The sequence below is a fragment of the Bos javanicus genome, chromosome 8 (genome assembly GCF_032452875.1).
Source record: "Bos javanicus breed banteng chromosome 8, ARS-OSU_banteng_1.0, whole genome shotgun sequence".
Classification (NCBI taxonomy): Eukaryota; Metazoa; Chordata; class Mammalia; order Artiodactyla; family Bovidae; genus Bos; species Bos javanicus.
Window position 1 is genome coordinate 49,060,808 of NC_083875.1, and position 16,564 is coordinate 49,077,371.

The following is a 16,564-nucleotide window of genomic DNA, read 5'->3' on the forward strand; positions in this document are numbered from 1 at the left end:
CTCTGATGCTGGGAGGGATTGGGGGCAGGAATAGAAGGGGATGACAGAGGATGAGATGGCTGGATGGCATCACTGACTCAATGGACATGAGTCTCAGTGAACTCTGGGAGTTGGTGATGGATAGGGAGGCCTGGCGTGCTGCGATTCATGGGGTCACAAAGAGTCGGACACGACTGAGTGACTGATCTGATCTGATCTGATCTATTAATAATAGCCCCAAACTGGAAATAAAGTTTAAAAACCTTCTAAAGGAGGACAGATAAGCAGATGCAGCATATTCATACAAAGAAACACCATTCATCATTCTTTTTTAAAAAAAGAACAAATCATTGATATATACAAAACAAAAATATTTTGTTAAAAATACTAGAGATGGTGTGGTGAGAAGGGAACCCTCATACACTTGGTGGGAAGGTAACTTGGTGCAGTTACAGGGAAAAGAGTATGGAGGTTCCTCAGAAAACTAAAGAGAGTCGCCATACGATCCAGCAATCCCACTCCAGGGCATATATCCACACAAAACTATAATACAAAAAGACACATGCACCTCTATGTTCATAGCAGCACTATTTACCATAGTCAAGACTGGAAGCAACCTAAATGCTGACAGATGAATGGGTAAAAACAATGTGGTAATACATACGATGGCATACTGCTCAGCCATTAAAGAAGACTGAAGTAATGCCCTGAAGCACTATGGATGGACCTAGAAATGATCAAACCCAGTGAAGAAGTCAGAAAGAGGACAATACCATATGGTATCCCTCATATGTAGAATCTAAAATATGACACAAATGAACCTATCTACAAAACAGAAACAGGCTCAGAGACATAGAAAGTAGACTTGTAGCTGCCGAGGGAGAGGAATGGACTGGGAGTTTGGGGTTAGCAGATGCAAACTATTACATTTGGAATGCATAAACATCAGGGTCCTACTGCATAGCACAGGGAACTATATTCAATATCCTGTGATAAACCATAATAGAAAAGAATATGAAAAAAAAAATGTTTTACTTTCCCATACAGCAGAAATTGACACAATACTATTCATCAACTCTACTTCAATAAAATAAAACATTTTCATTTAAAAGTCATTCGTTAAGTGAAAAAAGCCAAGCACAAAAGAGCACACATTGTATGGTCCCATATGTATGAAGTCCAGGGCCAACAGACTGTCCAGGTTAGCAGCAACAGAGCTAACCTACATTGACAGAAATCAGAAAACGGTTGCCAAGCAAAAGCAGGTAGACGTTCATATTTGCCATGTGCACTTTATTCTGTCCAAAGTGGCTCATATATTTTTCTAACTAGTTTTCTTGTTAAGAGGTGTGGCCCTTCCTTTCCGACTGACTTCATTCCGTAGGGTGGTCTCTAGGTCCAACCACATCTTTACAAATGGCCCAGTTTCGTTCCTTTTTTGTGGCTGGGTGGTGGTCCTTTGTATATACACACGACATTTTCTTTGCCCATTCTTCTGTTGATGAATGTTTAGGTTGCCTCCGTGTCCTGGCTATTGTAAACAGCAATGCAGTGAACACTGGGGTGTGCTCTGTGGTGACTGAAATGGGAAGGAAATCCAAAAAAGAGAGGGATATACGTATACCTAAAGCTGATTCACTTTACCATACAGTAAAAACTAACACAGCATTGTAAAGCAGTTATACTCCAATAAAAAGTGATTAAAAATAAAACATCAATTAAAAAAAGTGGTTGTCAAGATTTGGGGTGAGTGTGGGGAAGGAAACTACTGAAAAGGGCCATGAGGGACCTTGCTGGGGTGAGGGAAATGTTTAATATCTTGTTTTTTGAAAGGTACTTAAATGGCTATATATAGTTATTAACATTCATCAAACTGAACACAAGTTCTGAGCATTTTATGATACCCTAATTATCCCTCAGTTAAAAAAAACAAACAAACCACATAGCTAGCCATGAGAAGCAGAATTATTGCTGTGGAAAATTAAATCAGTGATGTGGAGAATGAAGTTGACCAAAGATCAAAGAGGGTGTTTGAGAACAATCTACATGGAAGATAAAGAGAGCATGGCACCAGCAAATGGGATTTTCCTGACTAAGGATCCAGAACTAATGGAACAGAAGCAACCATCAGAGCTCTGAAGAACAAATCTTTTCTGAGCTTCAGTTCAGTTCAGTTCAGTTCAGTGGCTCAGTCGTGTCCGACTCTTTGCGACCCCATGAATCGCAGCACACCAGGCCTCCCTGTCCATCACCAACTCCCAGAGTTCACTCAGACTCAGGTCCGTCGAGTCAGTGATGCCATCCAGCCATCTCATCCTCTGTCGTCCCCTTCTCCTCCTGCCCCCAATCCCTCCCAGCATCAGTCTTTTCCAATGAGTCAACTCTTCGCATGAGGTAGCCAAAGTACTGGAGTTTCAGCTTTAGCATCATTTCTTCCAAAGAAATCCCAGGGCTGATCTCCTTCAGAATGGACTGGTTGGATCTCCTTGCAGTCCAAGGGACTCTCAAGAATCTTCTCCAACACCACAGTTCAAAAGCATCAATTCTTCGGCGCTCAGCCTTCTTCACAGTCCAACTCTCACATCCATACATGACCACTGGAAAAACCATAGCCTTGACTAGACGGACCTTTGTTGTCAAAGTAATGTCTCTGCTTTTCAATACTGAATATCATAATGAAAGAACTTACCCTCTTCTGGGCTAAACCATAACTGAACCAATTGTGGCAAAATATTTGAATTATAAAGAAAAAGAAAAGAAAGTTCTAAAACGCTGAGGCAGGGGGGAAAGTCATTTATCAGTAAAACAGTGAAAAACCAATTTTTGTTGGCCTACAAAATATCAAGAACAAGAGTTTGGAGAGAAAGTGGTTGTTATTCAAGAATATTATATTGGGCCACAGTCTCCCTTATGTGTGAAGGCAACAAAATTCTCAAATGTACAAAGGTTTGGAAAATATTCTCCCCATGAATCCTTTGAAAAAATTACTTGAAAATCTATATGATTCAATGAGTGATGAGGCAAAGTGAAGGGTCATGGTATAGGAAAGTATGATACAACAGGATGTCAGGGAAGGCTAAAATCATTTAAAACAGAAATATGAAAAAAAGTTTAAAAAGGAGTTTAAAAAATGACAGAATGTGTACAATGTTAAAAGTAATACCTTTTTGAAAAACTATCAGACTATGAGTTTTAAACTGGTCTAACAGCTTTAATAAACAATAATATAAACACTTGAAAAATCAAAATGGCAACATAAATCAAGGTATTTCCCTCTGGGAAGAGGTTCCTGGGACCTGAATATATAATACTGTCTTTGAAACTGAGTGTTAGGTCCTTGAGTTTTGGTATTATATTTTCCCTGTATCATTTGAATGTCTTTAATATTTTATCATAAAATCTTAAAATAATGTACAGGCTGCAAGAAAGAACTTCCCAAGTACTAAAAATTGTTTTACTTTCTGATTCTATTAACAGAAACCAAGAAGTTGTGGTTTATGTGTAAGGTTGAAAGGATGAAGATGTATTTGGCAAGTGGGAGCAAAATTATGAGTGTATAAAATTTCCTTATCTCAAAAAAAAGGAAATAGCAAATTATCAAAAAACAAAGCAGTAACCTGAAAAAATATGGAACAAGTTTATGTCAACAAGACCTACAAACTCATCAAAACAATGTACATGGAGCTAGGATGCCACTCTCTAGGGACAAATTCCTATCCTTCTAACTTACTTCAATTAATTCAAAAGCAATATTCTTTGATCAACTTGTAGACTCCAACCCAGTGATTACATGCTTTTTCAAAATTCATTATTCTTTTCCTAATCTACACATCTTAGATGCCAGAGTATTCACTATAATCATTCCTTGAAACTTCGTTTCTCATGTCCCTCTCTTTTTCCTTCCTTTCTTTCCTTCCACCATCCCTCCCTCATTTTTTAAATTTTTAATTAACTTTTGACAAGCCCACCCCCCTTGGCTGTCTCAGCTCTTTCCCTTCTCAGTGTTCACAGTTGAGCAGCTGGATGTTGCCGGAAAAAATTTTTCTAGTGGTTTCATTTTAAATGTTGCTTTCAAAACCTAAGTGGCCCTTAGCACTACCCAAATAGACAATTATGTTTCTCTAATATGTTCCCATATTCCAAGACAGACTTACCTATTTCTTCCTAAATATTTTATCCCAAATCATACCCTCCTCGCTTCCAGCTAATGGCCTTATCTCATCAGTCATTGAGAAAACAGATACAATCAGAAGCCTTTCCTTTATGTTCCCACCACTAAATTACATACCTTCCTCCATCTGCTTGCATTTTCTCTTTTTCTCGCTGCAGCTGAAAAAAATTTCTCTTCCGATCTAAGTCAAAAACAAACATACCCTGAGGTGTGTTCTGTACTCTCTCCTCTCCCTTGATCTCAATAAATCAATTCCACTGGCCAATAACTCTCCTGTATCATTGTTACCTCCTCCCTCCTGGCTCATTCCTTCAGCATACAAACATTCTGTAGACCTCCTGATCTTTTAAGCAGAGGTGTGAAGAAAACCTCTCTGTTAATTAGACACCCTCTTCTGGCTCCTGCCCCACTTCTCTATCCCCCTTCACAGCAAAACTTCATTGAGTAGGTACTCACACTGCTACTGCCTCCCAGGCACTCTTCTATTCCTCCACCCACTTCAGCCTGGCTTCTTACCACCATCCATAGTTACTATCCTTGTCCTTTCTACCCTGGATTGTTACCACACTACCATCTCTTTTGGAGGAGGAAATGGCAACCCACTCCAGTATTCTTGCCTGGAGAATCCCATGGACAGAAGAGCCTGGAGGGCTACAGTCCATGGGGTCACAAAGAGTCAGACAAGACTGAGTGACTCACACACACACACACACACACACACACACACACGATCTCTTTTGCTGACAACTCCAAAAGACACTAGTCTGTCTTTATCGCACTGGACTTCTTGTCCAAATACTCTTTCCTTGGATTCAGTGACACCACACTGGTTTTGTTTCCCTTCTTCCTCTCTTGCCTGCCCTCCTTCATCTTCTCAGAAGGTCCCTTCTCTTCCTGGCCATTCAAAAGCTTTCCTCAAGGCTCAGACCTAGGCTCTCTCCTCTTTTCAACTCTCTTCTTAGGAGTCATCATCTGCAACCATGATTTTACATGGGCTACATATATGCAGATGACTCAGATTTTTATATACAGCCCAGATTCCTCTTTGAATTCCAAACCTGTATTTTCAATTGCTTACTTTCTCCTTTCTCCTTGATTCCTCCTCATACAATCCCCAAACTTTATTATACCTTCAAACATCTAAGCCTGTTCTCTTAAATGCCTCATACACCTCCAAAATCACTGCAGATGGTGATTTCAGCCTTGAAATTAAAAGATGCTTACTCCTTCCAAGGAAAGTTATGACCAACTCAGATAGCATATTAAAAAGCAGAGACATTACTTTGCCAACAAAGGTCCGTCTAGTCAAGGCTATGGTTTTTCCAGTGGTCATGAGAGTTGGACTGTGAACAAAGCTGAGCGCCGAAGAATTGAAGCTTTTGAACTGTGGTGTTGGAGAAGACTCTTGAGAGTCCGTTGGACTGCTAGGAGGTCCAACCAGTCCATCCTAAAGGAGATCAGTCCCGGGTGTTCATTGGATGGACTGATGGTAAAGCTGAAACTCCAATACTTTGGCCACCTCATGCAAAGAGTTGACTCAGTGGAAAAGACTCTGATGCTGGGAGGGATTGGGGGCAGGAGGAGAAGGGGACGACAGAGGATGAGATGGCTGGATGGCATCAATGACTCAATGGACGTGAGTCTGAGTGAACTCCGGGAGTTGGTGATGGACAGGGAGACCTGGTGTGCTGCGATTTGTGGGGTCACAAAGAGTTGGACACGACTGAGCGACTGAACTGAACACCTCATACAAGCATACAAGAAGCCATTGCTTCTTGCTTAAACTCCTGCACTAGCTTCCTAATCGGAGAAGGCGATGGCACCTCACTCCAGTACTCTTGCCTGGGAAACCCCATGGACGGAGGAGCCTGGTAGGCTGCAGTCCATGGGGTTGTGAAGAGTCAGACACCACTGAGAGACTTCACTTTCACTTTTCCTTTCATGCATTGGAGAAGGAAATGGCACCCCACTCCAGTGTTCTTGCCTGGAGAATCTCAGGGACGGGGGCCCCTGGTAGGCTGCTGTCTATGGGGTCACACAGAGTCTGACACAACTAAAGCGACTTAGCAGCAGCTTCCTAATGGTCTCATATTCCTGGGCCCTTCTAATCCAGTATTCTCTTTTTAAAAGAATCACAATGAAAATATGACTATTTCACTCCTTCCTGATTACCACCTTCAGTGTGATTTTGAATATGCAAACCTCTTTATGAGGCCAGAGTTCTGCCTGGTGTGACATCTCTCCACCTCCCAGCCCCACCTAGTGCTGCTCTCCTCCCTACAGTGCTCCCTTTTAATCCCCTCTGTGAATCACACTCCCTCCTGCCAAAAGACCTGAGTGCCTTTGCTCCTCTGCCTGGAATACCCTTTATGTCTCTCTAAACATGGTTCTCATTTTTGTCCTAGTTTAAATGTTGTTGACTTAATGATGTCTTCTCTGACCATCCTGTCACAATGGCTTTCTACCTCCATTTTCTTTATCACTAACTGAACATGGTTTATTATTAATATTTGTTTCTTTGTATGTCTCTTTTCCTTCTCCATAAGATAGTAGTCTCATGCAGTACCTGTAACTTTTATTTATGATTGCTGTAATAAATCAAGTACAAAGAGGGTGCTCAGTAAATCTGTTGATAAATGAATGAATGAATAGGATGAACACATACATATAGAATTACTTCTTTTTATTCTTCTATTGCCCCCTGGCTCAAGTTTTTATTCTTATATGGTTTTCTTAGCTGCTTCTTACATATTTTGAAATATATATTCAATCTTTACTTATTTCCATACCATGTAGTGATAGCATTTTATTCTGCCTATAGATTGAACATTTTCTTTGTTCTAATAATAAAGAAAAAAATCAATAGACAAAGTATTTCAAAGCATAATGTATATGTTTCCCAAATCATATGTGTTTTATTAGTTGGATGCTATGATAAAATGAAAGGTTAATGGATGGTTACTGTATGTTTAAGTGGACTAAGTAGATGAGTAAAACTTGTCAAGGAACTGGATGAACCTCTAGCAATACTATTCTGCCTAAAGAAAAGTATTTTCTAAAACAAAAAAAAATCATACAAGTTTATCTAAAGACATATAAGACGGCTGAACATAAAATTAAACTGCAATCTAAGATTACTTAGTGGGCTATTATTTTTGATCTTTGCAATATACATAGGCACTAACAATTATATGTGTCTACCAAGATGTGACAAAAGGAACTCTTGAAATATTACATGTATTTTATTAGCTATAGAAGCAGAAGATATTAAGAAGAGGTGGCAGGAATACACAGAAGAACTGTACAAAAAAGATCTTCATGACCAAGATAATCATGATGGTGTGATCTCTCACCTAGAGCCAGACATCCTGGAATGTGTGGTGGATTCATTCTGATATTTGGCAAAACTAATACAATTATGTAAAGTTTAAAAATAAAATAAAATTAGGAAAAAAAATGTGAAAGTAAAAAACAAAAAAAAAAACAAACAAAAAAAGAAAGCATCACTATGAACAAAGCTAGTGGAGGTGATGGAATTCCAGTTGAGCTATTTCAAATCCTGAAAGATGATGCTGTGAAAGTGCTGCACTCAATATGCCAGCAAATTTGGAAGACTCAGCAGTGGCCACAGGACTGGAAAAGGTCAGTTTTCATTCCAATCCCAAAGAAAGGCAATGCAAAAGAATGCTCAAACTACTGCACAATTGCACTCATCTCACATGCTAGTAAAGTAATACTCAAAATTCTCCAAGCCAGGCTTCAGCAATATGTGAACCATGAACTTCCTGATGTTCAAGCTGGTTTTAGAAAAGGCAGAGGAACCACAGATCAAATTGCCAACATCCGCTGGATCATGGAAAAAGCAAGCGAGTTCCAGAAAAACATCTAATTCTGCTTTATTGACTATGCCAAAGCCTTTGACTGTGTGGATCACAATCAACTGTGGAAAATTCTGAAAGAGATGGGAATACCAGACCACCTGAGCTGCCTCTTGAGAAACCTATATGCAGCTCAGGAAGCAACAGTTAGAACTGGACATGGAACAACAGACTAGTTGCAAATAGGAAAAGGAGTACATCAAGGCTGTATATTGTCACCCTGCTTATTTAACTTATATGCAGAGTACATCATGAGAAATGGTGGGCTGGAAGAAGCACAAGCTGGAATCAAGATTGCTGGGAGAAATATCAATAACCTCAGATATGCAGATGACACCACCCTTATGGCAGAAAGTGAAGAGGAACTCAAAAGCCTCTTGATGAAAGTGAAAGTGGAGAGTGAAAAAGTTGGCTTAAAGCTCAACATTCAGAAGACGAAGATCATGGCCTCTGGTCCCACCACTTCATGGGAAATAGATGGGGAAACAGTGGAAACAGTGGCAGACTTTATTTTTCTGGGCTCCAAAATCACTGCAGATGGTGACTGCAGCCATGAAATTAAAAGATGCTTACTCCTTGGAAGGAAAGTTATGACCAACCTAGATAGCATATTCAAAAGCAGAGACATTACTTTGCCAACAAAGGTCTGTCTAGTCAAGGCTATGGTTTTTCCAGTGGTCATGTATGGATGTGACAGTTGTACTGTGAAGAAAGCTGAGTGCTGAAGAATTGATGCTTTTGAACTGTGGTGTTGGAGAAGACTCTTGAGAGTCCCTTGGACTGCAAGGAGATCCAACCAGTCCATTCTGAAGGAGATAAGCCCTGGGATTTCTTTGGAAGGACTGATGCTAAAGCTGAAACTCCAATACTTTGGCCACCTCATGCGAAGAGTTGACTCATTGGAAAAGACTCTGATGCTGGGAGGGATTGGGGGCAGGAGAAGGGGACGACAGAGGATGAGATGGCTGGATGGCATCACTGACTCAATGGACGTGAGTTTGAGTGAACTCCGGGAGTTGGTGATGTACAGGGAGGCCTGGTGTGCTGCAATTCACGGGGTTGCAAAGAGTTGGACACAACTGAATGACTGAACTGAACTGAACTGATTAACTATAGATGTACTTTTCCTCTAATAAAACATGTTAGCTTACTTGACATTTATACAAATTCATTTAACTTCTATATTCATTCTTGTCAAAGGCAGTATTTCAATTTAATTACGATTAGGGACTTATTTAAAACACTATAAAAATTCTCATTCCTCATCTAATGATGCCAGTGACAAATGTAAAGCTGTCTATATCAGCACTGATCATTTATTACACTCATTTTTCCAGAATATTTTAGTTCATTCTAAAAGCTCTTCCTGAAAAAATTATCATAAAGAAGTAGCTATTTAATTCCCAAAGTCCTCATTGGAATTAAAATAGAGTTAGGACAAGTTTTTTGGAGAAGGCAATGGCAACCCACTCCAGTACTCTTGCCTGGGAAATCCCATGGACAGAGGAGCCTGGTAGGCTGCAGTCCATGGGGTCGCTAAGAGTCGGACACGACTGAGCGACTTCACTTTCACTTTTCACTTTCATGCATTGGAGAAGGAAATGGCAACCCACTCCAGTGTTCTTGCCTGGAGAATCCCAAGCACAGGGGAGCCTGGTGGGCTGCCATCTATGGGGTTGCACAGAGTCGGACATGACTGAAGTGACTTAGTAGCAGCAGAACAAGTTTTTAGAGCACAGAACTATGAGTTTATTTTAGATCTCACGTTATCTATAATGTAATCATATTTGACCAGTTTCTGTGAGAGTTTAGGGAATAGTCAAAGATGTTTCTTCTCTTAACTTTATTGAACATTTGGGTTTTGTGATGGGTTGAATTGTGCTCCCCGTACCACCTCCCCCAAAAGGAGATATCTACCAGGAACATGTAAATATGGCCTTATTTGGAATAAAGATCTTTGCAAATGTAATTAAGGTAAAGCTCTTAAGATGAAGTCATTGTGAATGAAGGTGAATCCAATGATGAATGTCTTTATAAGAACAAGCAATGAAGGCGCATAAAGACACAGAAGGAAGAAGCCTATTTGAATATGGAGGCAGACACTGGAGCTACACTGCCACAAACCAAGGAACACCAGGAGCCCCCTTAAACTGGGAGAAATCAGGGAAGATTCTTCCCTAGACACTGTAGGGATGGTGGCCCTGCTACACTTTAAGACTTCTGCCCTCCAAAACTGTGAGAGAATAAATTTCTGATTTTTTTTTTTTTTTTTTTTTGGCCACACATGTGAGATCTTAGTTCCCCAACCAGGGATTGAACCCATGCCTCTGCAGTGGGAGCACTGAGTCTTAACCACCAGACTACCAGAGAAGTCTAAATTTCTGCTGTTTTGAACCATCACTTTTGTGGTAATCTGTTTCAGCAGCCCTAGAAAACTAGTAGAAGTATAATTTGATACTAATTGCAAGTTTTGAATTCCTTTAAATATTAGTCTGTGTCTATTCTGTGTTTGTAGATAAGGTCTTTTCTCTGAAGTATATTAAAGTGAATATCCGTCATTAAAAACAGAAAAAAACCCAATATACCTAATAATCCAGCTCATAAGGTTACTGTTTATTTTTTCTACCACAGATGTGGCTGGTGGTTATTCATCATCCATGCTTGATGCAATCAGAAGAGCAGTGATGGTTTCCAATATCCTTTTAATTAATCAGATAAATGCAAAAAGCCTCACCCTCAATGAAGTCTTCAGACTAGCTACTCTTGGAGGCAGCCAAGGTAATGAGCATTTTCTTTCTCTCTCACACAATGTACAACCATACCAATCTACGTCCGTGGCTGAAGTATGAAGGCTCATGATGCTGACATCAGCATGCATCCCCATATTCGTGATTTGCATATCACATAATATACCCAAAGTTTAGCAAGTAAAGTGCACATTTAAGCATGTGGTAAATCATTATTTGAATGATTTGAATCATTAATTTAGTAAGTTCCTTGTTTTTGGCAGAAGAGATGTTCAGTATGCAGTTATCATATTGTTGTAATGGATACTTGCATTGGTCACATGCATATGAATTCTTTAATCAGTTTTTTCCCATCAAGTCAAGTAAAGTGCTCTGTATTGGCCTGAGTAGTAATAATAATAATAGCCAAGACTTACTGGTTTCTTACCATGTGGTAGGCACTATGCAACATGCTTTATGGATGCTGTTATTTAATCCTCAGAACTACTGTTATTTATTCTATTTTACCAACCAGTTACCTGAGTGAGGCTTACACACCTGTCAAGCTGCGGTATATTATTTGATTCTAGAAATCTGATGCCAGAGTGCAGGTCAATGCTTTCCACTGCAATATCTTCCTGTATAAATCTCTTTTTTTCCTTCCTGTATAAAGCTTAGCCTAGACTATGTATTTTGTTTATATACTTAAGTACACTAATTACAAGCCTCCTTCAAAAGAGAAAGTTGTAAAAATACAGCTGGTTGATATGCAAATATTGTTCATCAGCTTTTCCCAGTTCTCATATGTAATTGTATTTTTACTGAAAAAATAGAACTTGGTAACTGTATTGCTTTCACTTTAGTATTGTAATATAATGTGGATGGATGATAATGAGCATAGCATGAAACCTTAGGTAGCTAGTGAGAAAGAAAAACATAGATCTTGAGGCAAGTGTATATTTTTTAATATATCTTGATATTTATGATAAATACCCTAGATCTTAGAAATGAAGTATGATGGAGGCCAGGGTATCCTGGGAAGAGAAACCTCTTGGCTCTTCTCTGAATGTTCTGCTATGATGAATGCCATAAAGAACATTTCAAGAAAAAGGTCATATGCTTTGCATTTTCCCATGTCTTAAGACTTCATTTTCTAAAGTTCTAAGTTTTAAAGGTTCTGTACTTTTAACAAGTGTGACACTCCCCACTTTCACATCTGAGTTCACATAGTTGTCCTACCACCTTAACTTCATGGTGTAAATGACTTATATTTAAATAATGCTTTTTTATTCTAGGCCGACTGTGAGTTGTTTCATCAGGATCCTGTTATCTGACCAGGCTGGCATGGGGTGTTTACCAAATTATTTCTACCTTGCTGTACAGCTTCCAGATCTATTTTCTGGGCCTCTGAGGTTACTGTTACAGAATTTATTTCCCTTAGCTTGTGTCTCCACAAGAGTCTGAGCGAATGAGATGAACGCTTCCCTGTTAAAAGCTGGACTCTTCTAGCTTTACATTCACTCTCAAGATTAAGACAAATTGCCTTCACAGAGCCAACATCTGCTCCAGAGACAGTAAAATTGCATTTCTTAAAGTGCATTTGAGTTGCTTACCAGCACGGTTAGGCCCCTCTGCAATAATGTGAATTTAGATCAATTTACAATTCACTGAAAGTAGTTGTGTCTTTTTTTGGTTAGTTCATACCAGAACTCTCCAGATTCTAACAAATAATCCAGTTAGTTTATATATATATATCTCCAAGTTCTTTGCAACCCCATGGACTGTAGCCCACCCAGGCTCTTCTGTCCATGGAATTTTCCAGGCAAGAATACTAGAATGGGTTGCTATTCCCTCTCCAAGGGATCTTCTTGACCCAGGGATCAAACCCAAGTCTCCTGCATTGCAGGTAGATTCTTTACTGTCTGAGCTACCAGGGAAGCCCTTACATAGTGGCATAGTGGGGCTATAACACACACACACACACATAACACATAACACACACAACACACACACACACATATACACCCTTGTCAAATCCTGGCAAATGAACCTGGTTATCTGGCCTATTAAAAATACAATAATTTTATGTTGAATACAGTCATCAAAAACTCATGTTTGTCATGCTATTTGTCAAGTGAAAAATGACAAGTGTCAAGTGTAATGACAAGTGTCAAATGAAAAATGTCAAGTGTAATCAACGAAGGGGGAGAAGATTTCTAGTGACTTTCTATTTCATTCAGTTCTCCCCACAATCAGAAGTCACCCAGCTGCTTTTTAACTTTTCTATTTATGTTTGCACCTCTGTCTTCCTATAAGAATTCTTCAGCTAAAAAGTCTCTTTCTTTTCTCAGAATAAATGAGTTACCCTTTAAATAACCATTTAAGAACAAGCAGGATTTCTAAATGTGTGCTTAGAGCGTTGCCAAAGACTTTTGGATATCCATACATAGAAATATAATGCAGCGGTTATTGTCTAATATTTTCACACAGGACTGTGTCCTGACAGTGACGGAATAAAAGAAATACATGTAAAAATTCAACTACAGCATGCTGCACTCCAGTTGACCTTTATTTTATGCATGCTTCCATTTGGAACACTCTATCCACATTATTGGCTTTAAGGAGCTTAAATTCAATACCCTCACTGACCAGGAAAACCAGCTACCCTCATCTTTTGAAAGTAAACCATAAAAATGAGAGATGTTCTTCCTTAACATCCACTGTTCATGGAATAAGAATTCTAGCTGTGAGATGGATCAAGTCAATAGACATTATTGACCTATGCCCTATGTAAAGAACCATTCTTCTCTGGCAACCAGGAAATCTTTAAGGTTAGGGAGAAATTAGTCTGCTTTCTAAAGCACTGGGACTCTTGAGTTATGAGGATCCATTTACTTTCAGAAGTGAATATTTTTCTATTCAAATCATTTAAGGAACCTAGGATGGATATGCCTGCATTGACAAACATGCAAAAAAAAAAAAAAAAGATAATTAGTTTTTACTTATTTGAAGTTCATTTCACTGCCACAAAAGTAGATCTTATCAGCTATTTTATAGAACAAAATAATAAAACGGGGAAGGAAAGGAGTTGGAATGTTGGAAGGTGAATAGGAGAGGAAAAGAAAGATATTAGGTCAATCATCACGTTTCTTAGAGGGATGAATGAAAATCATAGACCAACTGGACTGTGAAGGGCACTGGTAGAGCCAAAACAGACATACGATCAGAATTATTAATATGATCAGGGTGTTGAAGAGACCTCTATTCTCAGATTTTGCTTTCCCTCTCCTTACTCTGCTTTCTGTAAATTGAAGTCTTGCGGTCTATTGGAATGCTTCATTATTAAGATACTGATTTTTTTTTTTCCTAGTGATATGTTGGCAGATTCTGTCCTTGTAAATTGGGATATTTACATGGTCCAAAGCTTGGAGATACTGACTGTTTGTTAATTTATTCCACCCTGTAGTCCTGGGGCTGGATAGAGAGATTGGAAACTTTGAAGTGGGTAAGGAATTTGATGCCCTCCTGATCAACCCCAAAGCATCTGACTCTCCCATTGACCTGTTTTATGGAGATTTTGTTGGTGAGATTTCTGAGGTATGTAAAAGGAAGTTGATCAAAAAGCATTTATTTCATGAACTAGTCATAACAACTTCCCTATAGAAAAAAAAAAAGACACTGAAAAAGTTTAATGGAACGGAGGCGACTCTTATAAGGGAAGCTAGATCCTTTTAAGTTATTATAATTTCATGACAATAATGGTATAAATAAACACTTCTATTTTGAATATATTTGTATATTTGAAGGTACTTGACTCTAAGAAAACATAATATAGTTACCACTTATTGAACACACTTTGTATGTGCTAAATGGCATGGGATTATGCACCTTCATACATCAATTTTTGTTTAACTATCAGAACTATAATGAGAGGAATGTGCTATTAATATTACCATGTGGTTTATGGGGCAGTGAAACTTAAGGAAGGTTAAATGATTTCCTAAGAACTCATGGCTAGTAATTAATAGACAAGAGTTTGGATTCCATTCCAGGACTTTCTGATTTTTGGGGTCTGGGTTCTTGATCACAATGCTACATTGACTCTCTTAATTATAAGAAAGTGAGTTTCATTATTTTGTCCCTCTTATCATGTTTTGTATATATAAAATAAACTGGTTCTTCTTACTTTAATAACAATTCTTTATGAGATAGTTTTTCTTAAAATTTAACTATTGCCATTTAAAAATGATCCACTTATGAGAGTAAGTGTGATATTATATGTAACATACTGAAGTTTTTAGAAGGAAAGTGCTGGATTATTTGAAGTTAATAGCATTAGTTATTTTTATATTATTTAATCTTTTACTTTTTATTGATTGAGTGAATTTCCTGGAATATTAGAGTGAGTTTCTGGGAATAGGGTTCAGTCCCATTCATCTAGGCATTTTTCTTGTCTTATACACCTCTTAAAATATTTATATTATTATATTAAATTATTTAATTTATGTTAACACTTTCCCTCTGAAGATTTCAAGGTTATATATTAAGAACTTTCAGGCACTGGAAAACATTTGTTAATAATCAGTACTTTTATTTTTTTAGGCAAAAGACCATTTCTTTTTCATTAATAAAAGTAGATTTTGGGGTGTTCATTGGATACTAGCTTAAGTGAGACAGTGACTATTAGCCATAGAAGCTAGTTCCAGTGAGTAGAGTTATGTACTTTTGGCCATAGTTTAGCATTTTGACTTGGGATACTGGATTGTGGGTGACAAATAATTTCTTCCCCTTTACCCAGCTCTGTTATTGGAATAGACAGACACCAGTGTGTCCATTTCTGGGACTAAGTTCCAGCCAGGCTAATGTACACAACAGAGGGAATTACAGTACCTGTCAAATGGATGGATTATGTATCTTATCTCAAGACCTTTTTAGGGCTTAAATTAAAAATATTTTCACTGTAACTCCTTGATATGGAATGCAAGACTAAAGAAATTCACATGTGGAACTGCAAACAGATAGTGATAATCAAGATAGCATCTTTTATGTAAATATATAAATAAGTTTGGGCATTGAAATGTACAACATTTTTCTCCTCTGTGGGCTATATATATATATATACAAAAGAAAAAAAGTCTGTGTTTAGAAAAAAATAAAAATAGATTTTTGCCATCGAGAAATAAGTTTATATTTATGGGTTTTGCCAACCACTATTCATGGTCAATTTGCTTTTCTAAGTGCAGAAAATACTCTTTTTTATTATTATCTTTATTTTTCATTTTAGGCTGTTATCCAGAAGTTCCTATATCTAGGTAGGTATATATGTCTCTATGCTAAATAAAATCTTTTGTTGTCTCTTGGTATGCTCTCTGCATATATTGTACCATATGTTAAGCATTATGTGTGATCATTTGCTTAGACTTACTGTTTTTAGCATTCCTTAGCACTGAGCCCTGGAGAAGGCAATGGCAACTCACTCCAGTACTCTTGCCTAGAAAATCCCATGGGCGGAGGAGCCTGGTAGGCTGCCGTCTATGGGGTCACAAAAGTCTGACATGACTGAGCGACTTCATTTTCACTTTTCACTTTCATGCATTGGAGAAGGAAATGGCAACCCACTCCAGTGTTCTTGCCTGGAGAATCCCAGGGGCGGGGGAGCCTGGTGGGCTGCCGTCTATGGGGTCGCACAGAGTCGGACACGACTGAAGTGACTTAGCAGCAGTAGCAGCAGCAGCACTGAGCCCATTTATGGTATAATATTTAAAGGCACTATTTGAAATGAACATGCTCTTTGAGAACATAGTATTAAA

At 38.5% G+C, this 16,564-nt stretch overlaps 1 protein-coding gene and 1 long non-coding RNA gene across 4 annotated transcripts in view; one reads left to right on the forward strand and one right to left on the reverse strand.

The window, feature by feature from the left end:
* GDA (guanine deaminase) overlaps positions 1 to 16,564 on the forward strand; it is a 126,739-nt gene that overhangs the window by 105,217 nt on the left and 4,958 nt on the right. For both annotated transcript variants that reach the window (XM_061425547.1, XM_061425546.1), the window contains exons 11-13: positions 10,660 to 10,806; positions 14,221 to 14,351; positions 16,039 to 16,066. In XM_061425547.1, the coding sequence (XP_061281531.1) occupies positions 10,660 to 10,806; positions 14,221 to 14,351; positions 16,039 to 16,066 (306 nt within the window). The remainder of the gene's footprint in view (positions 1 to 10,659; positions 10,807 to 14,220; positions 14,352 to 16,038; positions 16,067 to 16,564) is intronic.
* LOC133252702 (uncharacterized) overlaps positions 1 to 16,564 on the reverse strand; it is a 112,317-nt gene that overhangs the window by 21,411 nt on the left and 74,342 nt on the right. The gene's annotated exons all lie outside the window — the stretch shown is intronic.